This window comes from Zea mays, chromosome 9 (assembly GCF_902167145.1).
Source record: "Zea mays cultivar B73 chromosome 9, Zm-B73-REFERENCE-NAM-5.0, whole genome shotgun sequence".
In the NCBI taxonomy this organism is placed as follows: Eukaryota; Viridiplantae; Streptophyta; class Magnoliopsida; order Poales; family Poaceae; genus Zea; species Zea mays.
In genome coordinates, this window is record NC_050104.1 from 115,593,671 (window position 1) to 115,615,485 (window position 21,815).

At 49.1% G+C, this 21,815-nt stretch overlaps 1 protein-coding gene and 1 pseudogene across 2 annotated transcripts; one reads left to right on the forward strand and one right to left on the reverse strand.

Moving 5' to 3' along the window:
* Nucleotides 1–541: 541 nt before the first annotated feature.
* LOC100282994 (MYB-related transcription factor pseudogene) lies at nucleotides 542–11,591 on the reverse strand (annotated as a pseudogene). Its single transcript, NR_159535.1, has 9 exons — nucleotides 11,182–11,591; nucleotides 4,242–4,299; nucleotides 3,975–4,098; nucleotides 3,720–3,890; nucleotides 3,539–3,637; nucleotides 2,593–2,702; nucleotides 1,693–1,752; nucleotides 1,034–1,111; nucleotides 542–950 (listed from the first exon to the last, which is right to left on the reverse strand). The product of NR_159535.1 is annotated as an MYB-related transcription factor pseudogene (transcript).
* A 6,207-nt stretch (nucleotides 11,592–17,798) lies between these two features.
* Nucleotides 17,799–19,156, forward strand: LOC109939282 (uncharacterized). The gene is made up of 2 exons (XM_020544219.2): nucleotides 17,799–18,234; nucleotides 18,562–19,156. Exons 1-2 carry the CDS (start codon nucleotides 18,167–18,169, stop codon nucleotides 18,950–18,952), a joined length of 459 nt encoding a protein of 152 aa, XP_020399808.1. The 5' UTR covers nucleotides 17,799–18,166; the 3' UTR covers nucleotides 18,953–19,156.
* Nucleotides 19,157–21,815: the final 2,659 nt, after the last annotated feature.

A 21,815-nucleotide genomic window follows, 5' to 3' on the forward strand; every position in this document is an offset into this window, starting at 1 on the left:
TGATATGTGGACAACATATCACCAAAAAAAAGGATACATGTCGGTTAAAGTACATTTTATCAATGATGATTGGAAGCTGAAATCTTTTCTTTTAAGGTAATATTTTGTTTCGTTTCATGTTATCTATTGTAGTCTTGTAATCTTGTGATGATGTTGCTAAAATTGATATGTTGGGTTATTGTAGGTTCATATATGTGCCCACCCCACACACTAGTGAAGTTATAAATGATGTCCTTTATGAGGTACTACAAGATGGGTGGTGTGCACTGTTTAGGGGTTTAGGACTAGTTTAGGAACCCTATTTTTCTAAGGAAAAATAAAATAATTTCTCATAGAAAAATGAAAATCTCTTCAAACTGTAAAAACTGCCAAACCAAATGATAGCAGCAAAGCATTAAGCATGTAACTGATCACTTGAGAGTTGAGACCGAAGCATACCCAGATACGTAACTGACCAATTAGTAGCATACTATCATTAATCAACAAACATAAGGATATCCACGCATGCAACTTCAGTAGAGGGCAGTTTTAGATAGGTCCACAACTAAAAAAACTTCTCATTATATAGTCGACGATGGTGATCTCCTGATTATTGCGCATATATGCTTTGTCTTAACCGAAGACTCTCAAGTACCTCAAGCATTACAAGGTTCCACATACTTACATACACGCGTGCACAAGTGATACAACAAAAACATATCGATCTAGGCTCCACCCAGTAAAAAATTGCATGAGCACACAAAACTAGCTATCTACATGAACGTGGAAAACAAAACTAGTCTAGGGTCAGACCATTATTGGAAGCTATACAGATTGGCAGACATGGCATTCATAAATTGCCAGACCAGCCGTCCACAACTCGATTGCTGAGAACACACAAGAATGTGTCTCGTGGAAACAACCAAAGCTTCGACCACAAATTGCCAGTGTGCTCTCATTCACTTGTTACCCTGGCAATTGCAAATTGGGTTAGTCAAGATGGCAGTGCATCAGGTCATAACCACAAATGAACAGGGAGTGGCAGAAGGTTTACAGGAATGGAAGATGGCCACTCTGAGGAGATCCATGATTTTCCATGCCTTCAGGTTTAACATGGTCCCCACCACCATAGCTATATGGAAAAGAGCAGTATAAGTGAAGAGCAATTCAAATACTATTGCAAAGGGTCATGCATAAAATATAAAAAATGCCACTATCGACATAATCATGCATTGTGAGGTTATTTGTTATACAGCGAAGAAGTATTTGTGATTGAAAATTTTACAGGTTAACATGTTTTTTTACAAAAATGTTAAAATTATTGGTCCTTAACTGCACTAAATAAGAGGGCCAGGTAATGTCCATAATTGTGTATGAAGCATATGATGGAATCTAAAGGAGTTACAGGGTATTAAAATACCAATCACAATAACGGGAACACAGTCTGAAAGAGATCATTATAGTCAGTGAAGTTTTAAAAAGAACTAGGCACTGGGCAGACGTACAATAGCACCCAGAAAGTCTGCCTGAGCAGGCTCTGTGACCCATATACATTGAATTAGTCAGCATAAACTTGCTGGGCAAAGTCATGGCGAACCTAATGGTAACACAAAACGGGAATATTATTCATAGCATGCTTACATGACCAGAAGCTGCAAAAGTTTCAAGAGAGATCTGAACAGATCAGAGGAACGAGGAAACCAAATAACTTACATGTTGCTCAAAGTCAGGACTCCTAAGGTTCGTGGAAAGATTTCTCATAAGTAGTAGTACCTGTGTATGCCAATCAACAGACCAATGATTAATGTCAAATCACAACTCACATTAAACTAGCTAAATATTAACAATCCTAAGGCAATCAAGCAGAAGGCAGTGCCAAAAGGAATTCAAAGTTAAATAACATACTTCCTTTGATCACAAATACCGATTCTTTTATCACAATGTGGTCAGACTTTTCGACACTGGCTATAAATAATTTATTTAGCTTCGAAACATGAAAACTGGTATGTGGTTTTGCCTTGAAAAGAACTTCCATAGTTCCATAATCTCTTTTTTTATTTGATTTATAATATATTCTTGTAGTAAAAAAGTGATCATATGTACATCCATACATACTGGACATTGGAGACAATGTTGTGCCCAAAGCCAAGTATTTTTTTACCACAGGGAGAAATGCTTGAATGTTCTTGTGAATAAAAACAAACAGAGATGAAGACAATGAGGACTAGATTGTTCTGGCCTTTGGAGCTAAAAAGATCTGGCAGTTCTAATTCCAAGGATAGTAAGACCAAAGCAGAATTTTGGTGAAACTTAACGAACACCTTTCTGACATTATTTATGGAGTTAATGAATTTTAGTGAACACTGATAGATTCAGAATATTTAGAAACTACATTTGAACCTCAAGAATGTTCCGAGTGTACAAGCCCCCAGCTATATTTAATAAAAACTAGGGCTAGCCAAGATAGCAGCAGAAGCTAGAAAATAGAAACAATAGTTATGCACGCAAATTGTAAAAACCTTGAAATGGGACATGCAACAAACAAAGAAAGGGCAAGATGCTTATGAAATAAAAAGAACCAAGAAGTTGAGCATATATATATAAAAGATGTACCGTTTGAATATCAATTGGATCCATCACTTTTAACCTCTGCAAATGCCCACTTGTATCAGGATCAAATATGCTTCCTAGGAAGCTGTATACTCGGGCAAAATCTGGCATAGCTGTGTGTGTAACCACGGAGAAGCAAAAGTAAGATGCAACAAAAGTAAGATACATTTGCAGTGAAGGAAAAAATGCATTCGCACATAGAGATCTACTTTAAAGATATAACAATGTGTAACTGGCCTCTAAGTTTATGTTGGAATCAAGAAGAGGTTCCCAGTGGAAGATACCAAAAAGTAAGAATATATATATACATTCTTTATGCTGGGCCAGCATGGCTAAAAGGATAAAGTAACCCAAGCATCTCCAGCCCTCGAGGGGCTTGAGATTATTAAATTGGACATGTTTCTTGAGTCGCTCCACTGTATTTGAGATTGACGCAATTGGACATGATCATGTTAACTCACAGAAAAAATGGTTTCTTCTCCAAATCCAATAGTAATTACCTAAGAGTCAGAATGCAAACTAAAATTTAGTAGCATAGCATGACCCTTATACAGAAATGGTTAGTATATGAAGGTATCAAAGCCTACTAATTTGACAACTTAATTTCAACTGACCAAGGCATATTTACTCTTTAGGACAGTAGCTAATTTAATCTGACACAATGAAGGAAAATGCATTCAGCAAAAGGTTTGCATTCTTCTAAGCACCTAGGTACCTAAGTGCGACAGAATGTAATTTAATCTGGCCTGAGAATGGAAACTGCAGTTGGCAAATGCTTATATTTCTCCAAGATCAAACATCGGCCATGCACAGAACAATTGCAAGGTAGATTTGCAGAGTGCATGTTGAAGAAGGTTCCTTTATTTTCTTATGGAATAAGAAGAATTCTTCCATTCGCCTTTTATTTTGATTTTCCCAAAAATAAAAACTTTTCGAGAGGAGTGCTCACCATGGAGTGATGGAACCACAATTTCTTGCTCAACTGCTTCAGAAGTTGGCCAAGTACCAGATGGACTCTCTATGCTACTTGAACAGTTATTTGTTGCACCTGCACCACCAATACATGAAAAGTTACAATTGGCTCCACAAGTCATTTATTTTTTGTATGCAGGTCACAGTGATTACGAAACCTGGAACAAGACCAGCACTGAGAGATTGAGCAAGAGTATTGTCCCAGGAAGGCACTGCCACTGCCACTGCCACATTCGCATTTGTGTTTATCACAGTAGCAGTATCCATAGGCATGACAGAACCTTGCTCCCGCTGAGTAGGTTGTTCTTGTAATAAAATAGTTTGAGAAACTGCAGAAGCCAAATGAATTTAGTCATCCCTTGTTATCTAGAAAAAAAACATGCCAAGTAGCTAGGTCCTTGAATAACGCAGACCATTTTTAGATGATTTCTGGGGATATGGATGAGCTGCCTTCCGTTTTGGCCTGGGTGGGGGCAGATGCTCGCCTGTGCCATTCTTCTGAACCTTCAAGAAGTACTTCTGTGCATGGCTCCTTATCTGTCAAAGGAACATTTTTTTATAGATTGGGGACATTATACAGCATAGATTGATTACCAAGTAATCATTACCGAATGCCTGTAGCTTAAGATCAGAAGTACTTTGAGAACTATTGTTAAGGACTTAGGGTGGCTATGGATTACCTGTATAACAGTCTTCGAGCCGACATATGCTTCAATCTTCTTCCAATCACGATCAAAACTACAAGAAATAAAAAAAAATCAATTTGAGAAATTTCATTAAATCATCCAAGTTATCACGGTAGCACCATTTACAATTTACAAATTATAAACAATCACAGGAAAAGGCTATAGATACTCAAATACATTGGATATGTTCAGTTCATTTACCTAATCTTACCTAGCTTGGCTAGAGAACAAAGAAGAAGAAAACAAATCCAAGGACCACTATCCAAATTGTTAGACTACCCGTCTAGGGTTTGTGCTATTCCCTGTGTAATGACCATTATACCCCTGTGTAATGGGCCTTGGCCCAGTTACTCTGCCTATTTAATACCACTCCCAACCCCTGATTAGGGTATGGGTTCCTATTCTAATATGGTATCAGCTTAGTTAGGTTTAGGTCTTCTCCCTGCCCAGCCGCCAGCCGCCAGGGGCTCCTCCCTGCCGCCGCCGGCTCCCTGCCCAGCCGCCGCCGGCTCCCTGCCCGGCCGCCGCCGGGCTTTCTTCCCCAGCCGCCGGAGCTCCCTGCGCCGGTCTCTCCTCCCGCTCCCTCCCTGCTGCATCGCCGGTTCCGCGCGCCCCTCTCCCCTGCGCCGCCGCCGCCGGTCCCCTGCTCCCTCTCTCCGGCCGCGCCCCCTCCTTCTCCGGCGTGCACAGGTCCGCGCGCTCCCACCCGCTCCTCCCTGCTTCTCTGCCGTGCGTCCTCTGCCGCCCTGCCCCGCTCGGCCACGTCGCTGCAGCGCGTACCGCCACTCTCTAGCCGGCCGTTCGGTGCTGCCCCCATGGCCGCCGGCCACCTCCCCTACACGGACGCCGCCGCGGTCGCTCCCGGCACGGACCCGGCCGCCGCTGCTGCGCCTGGAGCGGGCCTGGACGCAGGAGCCGCGAGCAGGGCCGCCGCCACGCCTGGAGCGGGCCTGGCCGCAGGAACCGCACCCCTGAGCGCGGCCTCCACCCTGCACGCCGGCCTCGCCTCTCCCTCGGCCGTCGGACCTCCCCTGCCCAGTCTCACTGCCCCCCGCAGCAGTGTCCCGTACATCGACGGCCTCGGGCCCCTCCGTGATGCCACTCCCATGGCCTTGCGCCGTGGCTCTCCGCCGGGGTTTCCCACCATACCGGCACCCGCCGAGCACAACCCCTCACTCGTCGCCGCCCTCGCTACGATCCAGGCCGTTGTGGCTGCCTCGCGGGAGCGTGAGCGTGCCACGTCTCTCGCCCTGGAGCACGAACGTGCCCTGGGCGCCGCTCTGACCACCCAGATGGCCACCGCGCAGCGCCTCCTCCTCGGCCGCCCGCCGGTCGCTCGTGAGGACCCCCCGGCGATTCCTAAGGCCATCCCCGCCACTGGCCTCGACGTCGACCACATCGGTGCTCTCCACGCTCAAGCCGCCGGACTTCACAACATCCGGGCCCTCGTGTCCGTGGTGTTGGACCCGGCGTCCTCCCACTACCCCCGTTGGCGAGGACAGGTCCTCCTCACACTGCGGCGGTATGCCCTCGCCGATCACGTCCTCGACGACCTCGACGCTCCGCCGACTCCCTCCTGGTGCCTCATGGACAGTGTCGTCCTCTCGTGGCTCCACGGCACCATCACCGTTGAGCTACAGGACATCATCCGCGACCAGGCGGACACGGCTCGTCAGGCGTGGCTCACTCTCGAGGACCAGTTCCTCGGGAATCGGGACGCGCGGGCACTCCACCTCGACGCCCAGTTTCACCTGTTCTCTCAGGGGGACCTCTCCGTGGGAGAGTACTGCCGCCAGATGAAGGGCCTGGCTGACTCTCTCCGCGATCTTGGCGAGCCCGTTGCCGATCGTACCCTGGTGCTGAACCTCCTGCGTGGCCTCAGCCCCCGCTACGGCCACCTGAAGGCTCTCATCAAGAGGAGCGTGCCCTTCCCCACCTTCCACGCCGTGCGTAACGAGCTTCTCCTCGAGGAGCTCACCATGGCGAACGAGGCACCCACTCCTGCCTCGGCTCTCTACAGCGCCCCCACCAGTGGTCAGCCGCCTTCAGGGGGCCAGGCCACCCGTCCTCCGTCGACTGGGGCTCCCACCCGCCCTCCTACTACCGTCCCGGCGGCCCCTCGTCCAACTTCCACGATCGACGGGGGTCGTCGCTCCCGGAAGGGCGGTCGTGGGAGCGGCGGCTCCTCTCGTGGTGGTCCCTCCGGCCGGGGTGGCGGCCACGCGTGGCCGTCATTCTACAACCCCTGGACCGGGACCATCGCCATGTGGCCGGGCCAGGCACCGAGTACCCCCCGTCCTCCGGCGCCAGCCCTCCTGACTACACCTCACTACGGCGCACCTCCGTATGGTGCTCCCGTCGTGCCCCAGGCTCCGCCCGCGCTCCTGCCCCCGGGGACCCCCACCTCGACGCCTTGGTCCCCGTCGGCCGGTGGTTGGGACAGCGCCTCCCTTGCTGCTGCCTTCAGCACCATGGCAATGACCCCACCCCCCTCCGACTGGGTGATCGACTCCGGTGCCTCGTACCACACCACTCCCACGGCAGGCACGCTCTCTCGCTCTCACTCCCCCCTCCCCTCTCACCCATCCTCGATCGTCGTTGGAAACGGTTCCACTCTGCCAGTCACCTCAGTAGGTGCCTCGGTTCTCCCTGGGCCGTTTTACCTCAACGATGTTCTCGTAGCTCCCCACATCACCCACAATCTTCTTTCTGTTCGTCGATTCACCACTGACAACTCCTGTTCCATTGAGTTTGACCCTTCTGGTTTTTCTGTGAAGGATCTGGCCACCAGGACCCTTCTCGCCCGCTGTGACAGCTCGGGGCCTCTCTACACGCTCCAGCCCTCCACCGCCGGCGTGTCTCCACCTCCTGCCTTGGTCTCCACCACCTCCTCCACCACATGGCATCGACGTCTCGGCCATCCTGGACCCGACGTCATGACCAAGATTACCAGTAGTCTCGATCTTTCATGTAGTAGGGGACATTTTGAGGGTCTCTGTCATGCTTGTCAGTTAGGCCGACATACTCGTCTCCCATTTACTACTTCTTCTTCTCGGGCTGAGCAGGCTTTTGATCTGGTTCATTGTGACCTTTGGACCTCCCCTGTACTCAGTCTTTCTGGTTATAAATACTATCTGGTGATTTTGGATGATTTTTCCCATTTTCTCTGGACCTTCCCGCTTCGGTTGAAGTCGGACACTTTCACCACCCTCACACACTTCTTCACCTGGGTATCCACTCAGTTTCGTCGCCCGGTCCGTGCTCTGCAGTGTGACAATGGCCGCGAGTTCGATAACAACGCCTCTCGCTCCTTCTTCCTCACTCATGGCATCCAGTTGCGTCTCTCGTGCCCCTACACTTCTGCCCAGAACGGCCGAGCCGAACGCATGATCCGCACCACCACTAATATGCTCCGCTGTCTCCTCTTCCAGGCGTCTCTCCCTGCCAGCTACTGGGCAGAGGCCCTGCATACTGCCACCCACCTCCTCAACCGTCTTCCCTCGAAGGCGGTACGCCACCCTACCCCCCACTTCGCCCTTTACGGCACAGCCCCTTCCTATGACCACCTTCGCGTGTTCGGCTGTGCCTGCTACCCTAACACTTCCGCTACCGCTCCACATAAGCTTTCTCCTCGCTCCACCCGCTGTCTATTCCTTGGCTACTCCCCTGACCACAAGGGGTACCGGTGTCTGGACCTCACCTCCCACCGCATCATCATCTCTCGTCATGTCGTCTTTGACGAAGATGTGTTTCCCCTTGCTGGCTCCACCCCACCCACCGATCTTGACTCCCTCCTCGAGTCCGATCCGATTCCTCCCCCACCTTCGGCTCCCCGTCTTGCGCCGTTACCTGCTCCTCGTGCGGCCCCCACGACCTCTTCCGCGCCACGCGCGGCCCCGTCGACCCCGCCTGCGCCACGCGCGGCCCCGTCGACCCCGCCTGCGCCATGCGCGGCCCCGTCAACCCCGCCTGCGCCACGCGCGGCCCCGTCGACCCCGCCTGCGCCACGCGCGGCCCCGTCGGACCTGCCTGCACCACGCACGGCCCCGTCGATCCCGCCTGCGCCACGCGCGGCCTCGTCGACCCCGCCTGCGCCACGCGCGGCCCCGTCTACCCCGCCTGCGCCACGCGCGGCCCCGTCGACTCCGGCTCGATTCGCCAACCCCGCCCTCGTCTACCATCGCCGCGGCCACGCCACTACCTCGGCACCCCCCGACGCGTGCCCATCAACGAGCGCGGCCCGCTTCGCCGACCCCGCCGTCGTCTATCACCGCCGTGAGCCGGCCCCTCCAGCCGCTCCCGACGTTCCGGTGGCTCACTCCGAGTCATCCGTATACCACCCGGTCGCCATCCATCGCGACCCCGGGCACGTCCACCCGATGGTGACTCGACGCGCTGCTGGCGTTCTCCGCCCCGTCGACCGGCTCATCCTGGCAGCCGCTACGACCAGCACTCCACCCGACGCTTCCCCGGTACCCTCCTCCGTTCGCACTGCCCTCGCCGACCCACACTGGCGTCGCACTATGGAGGAGGAGTACGCGGCCCTCCTGGCCAACCACACTTGGGACCTGGTGCCGCGTCCACCAGGCACCAACGTGGTCACCGGCAAGTGGCTATTTCGCCACAAGCTAACCTCAGACGGCTCCCTCGACCGCTACAAGGCCTGTTGGGTCCTTCGGGGCTTCACCCAGCGCCCCGGAGTGGACTACGACGAGACCTTCAGCCCTGTCGTCAAGTTCGCCACTGTTCGCGCCGTCCTCTCCCTCGCCCTCTCCCGCGACTGGGCGATCCATCAGCTCGATGTCAAGAATGCCTTCCTCCATGGCACTCTGACGGAGACTGTCTACTGCAGCCAGCCCACCGGCTTCGTCGACGCTGACCGTCCGGACCTGGTTTGCCGGTTGAACTGATCCCTGTACGGCCTCAAGCAGGCGCCACGGGCTTGGTACAGCCGCTTCGCCTCCTACCTGGCCTCTGTCGGCTTCGTCGAGGCCAAGTCGGACACGTCCCTGTTCATCTACCGGCGCGGCGACGACACCGTCTACCTCCTGCTCTACGTCGACGACATTGTGCTCACGGCATCCACCGCCGACCTCCTTCGGCGCACGATCGTCGCCCTTCAGCGAGAGTTCGCGATGAAGGACCTGGGGCCCCTCCACCACTTCCTCGGCATCACCGCCGAACGTCGGCCCCAGGGTCTCTTCCTCCACCAGCGCCAGTACGCCATCGACATCCTGGAGCGGGCTGGCATGTCTGACTGCAAGCCCTGCTCCACGCCTGTCGACACTCAGGCGAAGCTCTCTGAGGACGACGGGCCTCCGGTCGCCGACGCGACGTCCTACCGGAGCCTCACCGGCGCGCTCCAGTACCTCACGTTCTCCAGGCCCGACATCGCTTACGCCGTCCAGCAGGTGTGCCTGCATATGCACACTCCGCGGGAGCCCCATCTCACTGCGCTCAAGCGGATTCTACGCTACCTCCGCGGCTCCCTCGACTACGGTCTCCTACTCCGCCCATCCCCGACGTCGGAGCTCGTGGTCTACACCGACGCTGACTGGGCTGGCTGCCCCGACACGCGTCGGTCCACCTCCGGCTACGCCGTCTTCCTGGGCGCCAACCTCGTCTCTTGGGCCGCCAAGAGGCAGCCCGTCGTCTCTCGCTCCAGCGCTGAGGCCGAGTACCGTGCCGTGGCCAATGGCGTGGCCGAGGCCTCCTGGCTGCGCCAGCTCCTCCACGAGCTCCACAGTCCCCTCCAGCGCGCCACCCTCGTCTACTGCGACAACGTCAGCGCGGTCTACCTCTCCACCAACCCCGTGCAGCATCAGCGCACGAAGCATGTGGAGATCGACCTGCACTTCGTCCGCGAGCGTGTCGCTGCCGGTGACGTCCGCGTTCTCAACGTCCCCACCACGCTTCAGTTCGCCGACATCTTCACCAAGGGGTTACCGTCGAGTGTCTTTTTAGACTTCCGATCCAGTCTCAACATCTGTACAGGATAGAGTTGTGACTGCGGGGGGGTGTTAGACTACCCGTCTAGGGTTTGTGTTATTCCCTGTGTAATGACCATTATACCCCTGTGTAATGGGCCTTGGCCCAGTTACTCTGCCTATTTAATACCACTCCCAACCCCTGATTAGGGTATGGGTTCCTATTCTAATACAAATGTTTCTTCACAAGTCGATTGAGCCCTTAATTAATTTTAGTTCAAAAATGAATAGAAATAGAGCCCAATCCTAATTTTATATTGTAAAATTTAGAGCCTGTTACCACCCCTACTGGCACCCTTCAAAAAGGTTCAAATGAACTGAAATCAAACAACATCCGAATGTCCCATTGTAATATCTTCTAAGTGCACTGTAAAAGGACACCCTCTCGAACAGATTAGACCGTCTGCAGTTATAACCAAAGTTTACCTAAAACCACTGTTCTGCACTGTGTAGACTGTACTGTACGTAGAGTGAAGTTTAAATATGGATACGAGTATGCTGCTGGAGATAGCCTTAGACAAAAAAAAATCACTGTGTATTAAGCTAAACACGACACCACCACTGACAAGAAAAGTGTGCCAATGTATGCCATGACAAACCGATCAAAAGCCAAGATTCAGGTAACCCGCAAGATGAACATAGGTGCCCCCAACATTGAGCACTGCCATATCTAACAGGTTGGACAGAGACCTTCTAATTGGACCCAGCAGATAAAACCAATAAAAAACCGATAGCCTCCATTCCATTCAGAAGCAGCACGTAAACTGAATTTAGCATTTGCAGGAGCCGTGCAGCGAAATATAGCATTTTTCAGGAGCCGAGGTAGGCGACAAATCCAACTACGCAACGGAGTAAGTAACCACTACCACTCGCATCGAAACCACTACCAACTATATCCGATTCGGGAACAGGGGGGTGGGGGTGGCAGAGGGGATCGGGGCACTCACAGCTGCAGGGCCTCGAGGAACTTATCGTGCTCCGGCTCCGTCCAGCTCTCCCGGGATTTGGTGATGGTGTACGGCTTCCTGACCTTCCGAACCTCCTCCCCCGCCGCGGGCGCCGCGGCCGGCAGCGGGACCGCCATCGGCGGCGGCACCATCGCCGCCGCTACCGCCCCGCGCATCCGCTTCTTCCTGCCGCCTCCTCCTCCTCCCTCGTCCACGCTTCCGCCGGCGACGGCGGCGCTGCCGGCGGCGGAGTCAAGCGGATTCGGCGTGGTGTTCATCGAAACCATCGGCCGGTGGCGCGCCGGAGTGAGATAGGGTTTTGGCTGTAGTCTTCTTCTTTTTCCTCTTTCCTTCACTCTCGTGTCTCTCGGGTGCTCGTCGAGGGCTCGAGTTGGGTTGGTTGGTTGGTTGGTTGAAGGCTGAGGCGCTGAGCTGATTTGAGGAGGACCAGGGAGGGAGAGGGGAAATGGGACGCTGCGGTTGCGTTGCGTGCGCGATGTCCGATGTGGATGTTTCGGGGCGCTTCGCTCGCTCGCGTGCAGACAGAAGCGCCCGTCCAGACGCTGCCAGGTGGGCCAGGCTGGTGCCTCGGGAACGGGATCTACCCGGTTGGCCTTCCGTGGCCCGTGCAGACTTCTATACTACCTATTAAGGCTGTAAGGGGTAGGCTGCCTCCCCTGGTTCTGCCTTCAGCCAATCTACACCGTCCATTTATATGCATCAAATCATCACCGTCCGTCTCGTCACCTCCGCTTCAAGCCTCTTCCATCCCTCGATCGCAACTGCTCCTCTCTCCGCTCCCCTCTTCGTCGACAGCAGCCACACCGCCGTCCACCTCCCCCACACCGCCGCCGCTCGCATTGTGGTGGTTTGGTTGGCCGCAGAGCCCCCGCTCTAGGTGCCTCTAGCTCCTCCTCGGTTTCGTTCTCGCCCCCGTCTCCTTCCTTTTCTTCTTCCCCAAGTTCTTCGCCCCCATCTCGTCGCTTCCATGGCCAGACCTCAACGCCTGGCGCCTCCCAGCGACCTCCGCACGTGGGGCCCAAACAGTCCTTGCGCCTCTGATGTTGATGAGCCAGCGGCTGACGACGACGTGGCCTCATCGCTACTGGAGATGGAGGCGCTCGTGCTATCCACCGCCGACCCTCTCACCAAGGCACGACGCACCCACGCCGCCTTATCCCGATGGGCCGTCGGGCTCCCTGTCGGCCAGGCGACGGCCCCCTACCACCCCAAGCGCAAGGACCGCCTCGTCGAGCGCGCGCCCTACGCCCGCCCGTCGTCCCCCGCGGAGGAGCCGGAGAAGAAGACGGTCAAGCCGGCCTCGGCCTTGGCCTCCTGGCTCGGGCTCGGCAGCACGGAAGCCGACCGCCTCACCATCGCTACCTGGTCTGCCCCGCCGTCTTCCCCCAGATCGTGCGAGACCTGGGTCTACCCAGTCGCCGCTCGCCCGCTCGCCCCCTCAACCTCCAAGCCCAGGTAACCTCCGCCTCACGCTCTCCAGCTCCGCCTCATCCACTGCTAGGAAGTACACACCAGAGCGCCGCCAGAAGTTCATCGGAGGGCAACGAAGCAACCACGAGAAGATCCACACGGCCACAATGAAGGTCGACGCGGTTTCCTGCCCTTCCTCCTCCATCCCAACGCCCTGCACGCCAGGTGTTTGTGCGAATGTCTAATCCACGTTTGTGTCCGCAGATCCTGATGTACCAGCTTTGCAACAGCGTGGCCTTCGTCCATGGCCCTGCCAGCTCCGCCGCGGGTAACCCCGGTGAGTGATCATTCAACGCTGTTGTGGCATCTCGTGTCTTGCATGTGGTTTGCTATAGATTTCATGGAGCTCACCAAAATTATGCCTGCTCGATTGATCTATTGCAGATGAGACCAAGCTCTTCCCCAACCTGTTGGGCCAGCCCTCGGTGTCAATGGTGTCGTAGACCGAGCCCGGGGTGACCAGGCCGCTAAAGGTCAGTGTTGTGCTCTCTGGTGGATAGACGTCGGGCGACCACATGTCATCTGCGACATCTTTGGTGAGTATGTGTTTGCTTGCTGAGCTTTTAATAAGATAGGCACCAACTGTAGATTTACATGTCATAAATGTTCAGTGAGCGACACATTCTTTTCTCTAAAATAGTGTAACTGAAATACTAAGTGTGTTGCTGCTAGGCTGAGCCGGATACTCAGGGAAAAGCAATTTGGGATTGAGATGAGCCGGATACAAGGTCTACCAGGTGGGAAGAGAATCAAGGTATGTGCAATCTCATGTCGTTCTAGATACAGTACTAATGATAGTGCAGCATTCAAAGCATGCTACCAATTAAAAGCTACGTAGAAGTTCAAAAAAACTCTTGGCATGACACAAATGTATGATGGTTGAAGCTTTAAAATGTATTCCAACTCCAAGAGATACTGAAGTTCAAGACATATATATATTTAACGAGAAAATTTCACTTATAAACTAATCAAAGCCAAGCCCTGCAACTGTTTTTTAAAGAGTGCTACTTCATTTTTTTTAAAACGATTTTTTCTTCTCAAGTTTTTTCTTCAATTTAGTTGTGCCCATAACAACTGTGAAAGTCACCAAAAAATGATTGAGAGAGATCCTACATGGCAGTTGTTCAGACACCATAGAATTTAGCTTTTTCAAAGTAGAACTATTCAAAGTAAACAACCATCTGTATCCAAGTTCCGACCTTAAGTAAAAATCACTGCTCCGCCTTGGAAATTATCACTGCCTGGGTTGTGTGCTACATCCCGACAACTATGTCCCTGCTGAACATCCTTCCAGTCCCAAAATTATTTCCATTTATCGTGCCTTGTCTCCTGTTTGAGAATACCATGTCAGTAACCAAGTTCAATGCCATGATCTATGGCTTGTTCCAGCTAGGGAGTAACCAACCTTTTGTTTTGTGATCTATTATGACTTGTTTTCTATATGTTCTTTATGTCTTCTACTTGCATTGTAATCCTTGTTTTTTCTTTGACAGAGCTACAGCCGTGATTTGTTCATGTTTCTGTACATTCTTCTCATCATAGCCAGTGGCGAATCTAGGATTTAAAGTTAGGGTGGTCCAATCTTATAAAAATCAAAACAAATAAATGAGTTTGCATTTTAAGTCCTACAACATATGAGAATCAAAAGAAAATAAATCAAAATCATCTATATACTGTAGCAGATTAAAATTAGAGGGTGGCCCACCCTGTCCACCCTCTAGATACGTCACTGATCATAGCATCAGTGCTTACATCACTTAAGAAGCATCATGAAAAATCAGCATTTTCATGAAAGTCCATACTCTATCTTAACCACCACCAAACCGAGGAATGGAAAGGGTGGATGCTGGTTAGTGAGCGCCTACTCCATCGAGACCACCTGCCACGCGCCCAGGTTGCAGGATGCCTACGGCGAGGTCTACTGCCGTAAGTAGGCTAATTGAGGTGATTCGCCACCTGATTTTTAACTATGTTCTGCCATTCCTTAAGTGCAAAGAGGAACTCGAGTGTGGTGGCCTATCAAGTATTGCTTTTTATTTTTGTCCAATACATGAACATAATCATTAATCTTCTGTGTAGATTGTGTGCTCTGTTCACAGCCCATTGGTTCTAGGCTATTAGAACACATTACTCATTTGTTCGCTTTTCAGCTAATAGTTTAGCTCATTAAACTACTTGTGGTCCTGGTGATCATAATAGCTCCATATGTTAGCAAAATGTTAGCAATGTCTGCTGGTGGGTGTCTGTGATTTATTATTCATATGCACTAGGCGTTCTTATGATATTTGTAGTTTTCTTTAGTATATGAATTTGGCATTTCTGCAGGGTGAACACAAATTAGGGAACATAAGTTTATGATAGCAAATGAGATCATTGAGTTCTTCTGTGATTTGATGGTTACACGCCTTCCCATCATCGCAAAATAGAGGTTTGTCTTTCACTGTGATCCCAATCTTATGCCAACCTTTTATTCAGGGAATGTCCAATAGACTAGAAAGAAGGTATCTGTAGTTTGGTATTTGCAGCTCCAAGGTGATCCGAGCTCCCTGAACTTGGTCACACGCATGACGTTTTTGAAAAGATGACAAAAAATGTTTCCGCTGCAGTTGACGTGCCTAGATGCTGTTGTTAACAACCTTGTAAGCATGAATGTATTTTTGATGCAAATTCAACCAAATACTGAATTGTGTATATTGCCTATGTTCGTTCTTCTCCACTCTAAACATTTTATCCCCTTTTGAAGCTGGTTGAGAAGCCGCCAGTTAAGAAACCTTCTAAGCGAATTAAGCTGGAAGTTCTAAAATATATAGCAAAAGAGCATTAGATTGATTGGGATACCACTGAGAGTGACCAGGAGCTTGTGAGACATCCTAAATAGTTGATTGTTTGTGCTACTGAACCCCGACATGCTTCATGGAACCATCTACGGGGCTCCTGATGCAGTGCTACTTCCATTGTCGACAATTGAGTGTTGTTCAACGGCTCAACGCTTTATGTTGGTGCCTGGTCTCTGCTTAATCACCAATTTATTTTGTGTTTCAACTTTCAATTATGCATTTTGGCTCATTGGTTTGAGGGTCCGATGGATGCAAAAGCAACAGTGGGGTTATCTTCTCACCAAACTAAGCCAAACTCACATGTGGTGTCCATGTTTCTATTTCACAAATTATTGTATTCGTGTTCTTTTCAAGTATCTGTATCATTCAGATTTTTAGAATATAATATTAGTGATTTGCTGTAAAGTCACTAAGCACATGTGTTGCTTGAATTGTTTGCTTGCCTACAGTTATATTTGCTAATTCTATTTAATGTATCATGCATTTTTTGTTGTGTCATTATTATGTTTCATCTCTTACCTACCTCAACTTGTTTTTGAGGGCTCTGTGTATGTTTATATTTCATATGTATCCAATTCAGTACAATAAGCAGACAAGTAATATTAGCTATACGGTAGTTAGTTCTGAATATTTTAGTTCAATATGCGAGCAATTCATAAATGCATATGTATTATGTACCATGCTGTCATGCACTTTTTAAAAGTTTCTATTTTGTACTTTTCTTCTGGAAACTTCATTGATTATTTTGCATTATATGTTTTGATGCATGAATAACATATATGGCATGTTTTAGTGCATATATTTGAATATGTATATATGTATACTTTTACATTTTCCTCTTTTAAACTGTCAGCCTATTTTTTTATTTAACATTATAATTTACTTGTGGTTCCCATAATTCTGCAGTATTTGCAAGTTAAGTCATCACCACCATAGCTGCCACCACCACAAGCAGCTTCCCTGCACAATGATCCTGCCATAATCCAAGTACTATCATATACCAGTATAAATAGATAACTTGTTCTGTGTCTCTTCATGGCTGCTTAGCTAACAAACACTGTTTTGCAGTCACATTATTCTCAACCTGCATCAACGTCATCAAGTTTGCCTTCAGCTGGGGGTGCAGTTTTACCAGACTTCAGCTCCCAGGCAGTTCAATATGGGCTTCAGAGGCCAACCTTCCAGAGTAACCTTCCTCTCTACCAACCAGGGAATACTCCGTGGGGCTCTTTAGTGGCACCTCTAGCAGGAAATAAAATATCAGAAGAAACTTAAATATCAGAAGATTGATGCAATGGTACTCAAATAATCGTAGGGAATTGGTATTTGTATGCAGAATTTTTACTTTATGAGGGTGTGCAAATCTGATTATCATGTTACATTTTATCTTATATGTAGATCTGGAAAGCCATCACATGCGTGTAGGTGCTCTTGCATGGAGTTCTTTGCTTTCTTCTGGAAGCCATGACAAGAGCATCCTCCACCATGATATCTGTGCTCAAGAAGATTATGTTAGCAGGCTTACCTGGCATAAATCTGAGGTAATATTTTCATGTTTCCTTATAATATGACTTTTTATATGTACCATTGCATCAATCTTCTGATGATCATTTACATCTTCTAAAATTCTAGCTTGAGTAGAAAGGAGGCTTTCCTAAGGCATTGCTAATCATGTTCTCGCGGCGCACTGGTTAGAATCTTATTAAGAATGAGCTTTCACAGATCATCATAGTTTAGATATTTAGATAACATACACATAAGTTCATTCATGAGAGCAAAATGATCAGCACAGTCAAATGGTTTATGCCCTTCAAAAGTTCTTTCATTTGCCCTCATTCTTCCTGTTGTTCTTTGTCATTCATGAGCCATCAAAGTTGTTGCTCGTCTGGGTCGATGAATCTGCTGCCCCTGTGTCTATGTAATCCCCATCCGTTGGCGGTCCAATTCCAGGCGGCGGCGCTCACCAATCCAACAAGTTGCTCTCCTCATGTTGTCGCCCAGCACCTGCCCCGTCTTAAAGCCGAGCTTGTAGATGTGGCACTTGTGATGCGCCTGTGCATGCTTGTCTCCTCTGTTGTCGTCGTCGGTCGGCTACTACTTGTGGTGTACTGGTGTATGAGTGCCCTGGTGCCGACGCCGAACTCAAGGCCGTGTCGCCCCTGCAGGTGGCTGGTTCGGTGTCCACCGAGCGCCTGGAACGAGGTGAAGGCGCGGCTGCAGGTCCTGCACACGAACTTCCCTCCCCCGACATGTAGGCACTGAACCTCATACAGGATCCTTGCGGAGCTTGATCGGGCGCCAGCTAGAAATGGTTAAGAAAGGAAAGAAGTTGGGCAAGGAGAGAAACATTATGGAGAGCGCTGAGGTGAGCAGGTTCGACAAGTGGAATGGGGACGCAATGCAGGTGATGCTAGAGCACCTAGGATGGAGGAGACCCTTATCTCCCCTGACATACCGAGGGAATCATTTCTAAATTGATTTGAATTTGATCTATTTTATTTATGTCTCTTGATCTTAGTGAAGTGTAGCATCTCATGGTGTGCTTTCATGTAGTTCTTGCCTTCTTGGTTAGCACAAGGAGCTACATGTAATATTGAGTGATTGCACTAATGTCAGAGTAGTTATTTGCTGACTGATGCTTTAACAATCAATAACACATGTCGTACATCTACAGGGAGGAGCTCCTCGACGTGCTCTGCAAGGACCACAGCTTCGACATCTACAGGTTCCAATTCCATCGCCTGTGGTTTTCCCCGCTCTTCGACCCATTAAAGTCTTGTCTTTTCTTTTACTTGGTTGGAGTGGAGGACTCGACTGAGCTGCTGGGGTATCAGAGTTTAGTTCTCAGCAACGCAACCTTGCATGGCTGCTTGCTTGCACTTGCACATATCTTGGGCTAAACAGTTTGATTTTGTACACTGTGCCGCCGCCTCTGTTCAAATCAACAGCTTGGGTGTGCCAAATGCTCTGTTTTTTTAAGACTGTGCCCTTTTAATTTCTGTCCCCATCAATCCACTTTTTTTTCCTAACTACATCATCTGCCACTGTACAGAGACGACATTGTCTTCAGAGACCCTCTCAACACATTCAAGGGCCTGGGAAACTACAAGAGGCTCTTCTGGGCGCTGCGCCTCACCGGCCGGGTCTTCTTCAAGGCGTCGTGGGTTGAAGTGGTCAGCATATGGCAGCCCGCCGAGAACAGCATCCTGCTTCGCTGGACCGCCCACGGCGTCCCTCGGGTGCCCTGGGGCTGGTGGGACGGCCACGCCCGCTTCGACGGCGCGTCCGTGTACAAGCTCGATAGGAACGGCAAGATCTACGAGCACAAGGTGCACAACGTCGCTACGAACCCGCCGGCCAAGTCCAAGGTCCTGCCGGTCCACGAGCTGGTCAGGTCACTCGGTTGCCCCTCCACTGCCGAACCCACCTGTTCTGACTTCTGAAGCTATCGTCGTCGCAGTGCCATCTTATTATTCGAGAATTAATTATCTGGGAGAAGGATAGGCGTGGGTTTAACATGGTACCTCCGAATTTTGTGTTTTTTCATTGTGATTTGATAGCACACAAAGTTACTGAGTACTCTTGGAGTTGTATATATGTATGTACAGTGATAGTTTATAAAATAAAGGCATGTTAGTTAAGGTGTACGACATGTGTTATTGATTGTTAAAGCATCAGTCAGCAAATAACTACTCTGACATGTTTCTGTTCCCAGTAACATCAGGAGGTACAGTCCCAGGTTCCTTTTTCTTACTTTGGTTCGTAGATTTCTGATATTTTATCATTGTGTGTTTCAAAATGTCTACTGATCACTACTTGCTCTGTCCACAACACACTGCAGATGTCTTTTTGTATCATGTGTTTTGTGTATGCTATTAATCTTGTTATTTTTTGAACCCATTTTGTTTAGGCTTGAGATTTATCTCATCTCTCACATCTTTCCTTTTGTTATTCCACAAAGACAGAGGAGGGGACTGAGGGACTAAGGGTGGCATGTGGAAACCGAAATAGGTAGTGCAGCTACTAGAGTTTAGGGTTTAGGGTAAGCATCTCTCCAGCTGTCCAGTGACTGCTCTGTTTCCACACAAATCACTGGTGAATGATAAGAGAGCTCTGCTTTTGTTGTCTACCGGCTTCCATAGATTTGTTTTCGCATTGATTTATCAAACCCTCCCAGCTTGCATCTATCAAACCAGGACATAGTTCAACTTTCAAGACTACTGGCTTTGCAGACACATGGACAGATTGTAGGAATTAGTAAGTCAGGTGCTCAGGTCACAGATCGCTTGCAGTTCGGTTCGCTTCAGTGGGAAGCTGATGTCTTTAGGTTAGAAGAATAACTATGAGTGAGTAGGAAGGAAGAAAGGGTGGTGGATTGGGTAGCTTGCTGCTTGGTTCTAGGACTTACAGTGGTAGGGTGGAGTTTGATTCAGGAGTTAAAGTAAAATTAGCGTCTAAATAGTTGTTTGGTTTAGGTAATCTTAAGTAGACAACCCTGGTTATGATTCAGGGTAGTTTATCATTTAGTAATTTGAGGTTTGGTGTGGCGTTTGATCTGTAAGAGGGAGTAATTTACAACATCAAATTAGTACCATTAAATTACATCAACAAATTAGTACCATTAAATTACAACATCAAATTAGTACCATTAAATTCTCCATGAAATATTTATCGATAATACATGTATTTATAAAATTTAGTACCATTAATACATGTCACTATATTTTTCTGGTCAAAATTAGAAAATTTTGACTTAGAACAAAGCTAAAGTAACCTTTAATTTTTATTGAATAGTGAGGGGGAGTAGCACTTAGGCCTCATTTAGGTCCTCTGGCATCTAATAGTTAGCTAATGATAACTAATACTTTACAGCTAATATTAACCAACTAACTATTAGCTGGCTATACGTTATTACATCAGTCGAGTCATGTTCGGATCTATGAGTTAAAAGGTGGTTGTATCTTTTCTTCACCTTTTAAAGGCTATTGGTAGAATACGAGAATAGAGGCTTGTGGGAGGACAAAAGTGTTGTTACATTAAACTCAATGATTCATACTTGGGATAAGCACTACAGAAAAGTTGCTTCTTTGGTTCATGATGGAGGAATTCCTCTATCGGCTATGACTGAAGATGAAATGTTGTCTTCATGTATAAAGATGTCAAGTTTGTTTCTATATCAGCTTAGTTGTGATATATATGTGAGTGGTAAATTTAGATATGAAAGCCTGTTGGTGTGTTGCTGTTTCTGATCACGAGCTGTGGATATCTCTATATGTACATGGCTCTCTTTCATGAAGTCAGAGAAATGTCTTTCGTCTATATTACTGTTTTAGACTTCAAAGAATTCGCGTTGATTGAACTTAAACCTTGTTTACTGTCCTATACTTCTAGCCAACAAGACTTGGCGTGGATTGAACTTGAATCGGCGAGCTCTATGCCGGTTATCGCTCTTCTAAACAATTCAACCAGTGCACCAAAACTAGCTTCTTTCTTCCTTGATCCGTTGAATGTTCGTACTCTAGGAACATTCTTTATTATTAGTGATAATTAACTAAATTTCCGATTTTAATATTGTTGTTCCATTAAATTTGCAGGGTAGATGGAAATTGTGGTCATCAACAGCTCTAGCACACACCCAGAGTGCATTGAAATGGGTTGTTTGTAATTTTTATGTACGAACAATTATGAGTTCTTTATCTTTTACATTTGCCTTAATATTCAAAGATTACCACTGAAATATGTCGAATTAATATTATTGAACATGTTTGAACAACTATATATCTCAATTAAACAGAGTTTACCTATGTGATATATAGAATCCGTAGCAACGCACGGGTACATGACTAGAATCTGGTCCTGAATGACAGGAAGAATGAGGGGCAACAGATTCATCGACTCGGACGTACACAAGTGTGACCCGTCGATTGATAACATCAGTAAATAATGACCTATGCGTGCACAAGTGTCACCCGTTGCAACGCACGGGCATATACCTAGTTAATGATGACGAGTGATGAGTGACCATTCTGAGTGGAGGGTTTTATTTTTATTAAATAATCTCTACTAATCCTTAAGGCAATAGTGTAGACTGGCACAACCATGTCCCCGCGTCCATCTTGACTGTCCGATTGCCGGCTCAACCCCGCCTCCATCCCAACCGTCCGATTGCCGGCTCTCGCTCCCGCACCCGCACCCGCACCCGCCGCCATGCGCGCAGCCGCCCCCGCCGCCCCCGCACCAGCCACCCCCGACCATGGGCGCCCGCGCCAGCAGCCGCCCCCGGCCATGCGCGAAGCCGCTAAATCC

Excerpts from the sequence above, each read along its gene's own strand:
- LOC109939282 (XM_020544219.2), top strand. The coding sequence starts at position 18,167 with ATGTCGTACATCTACAGGGAGGAGCTCCTCGACGTGCTCTGCAAGGAC. Across the intron at positions 18,235-18,561 it reads CACAGCTTCGACATCTACAG|AGACGACATTGTCTTCAGAG; the intron begins GTTCCAATTCCA and ends GCCACTGTACAG.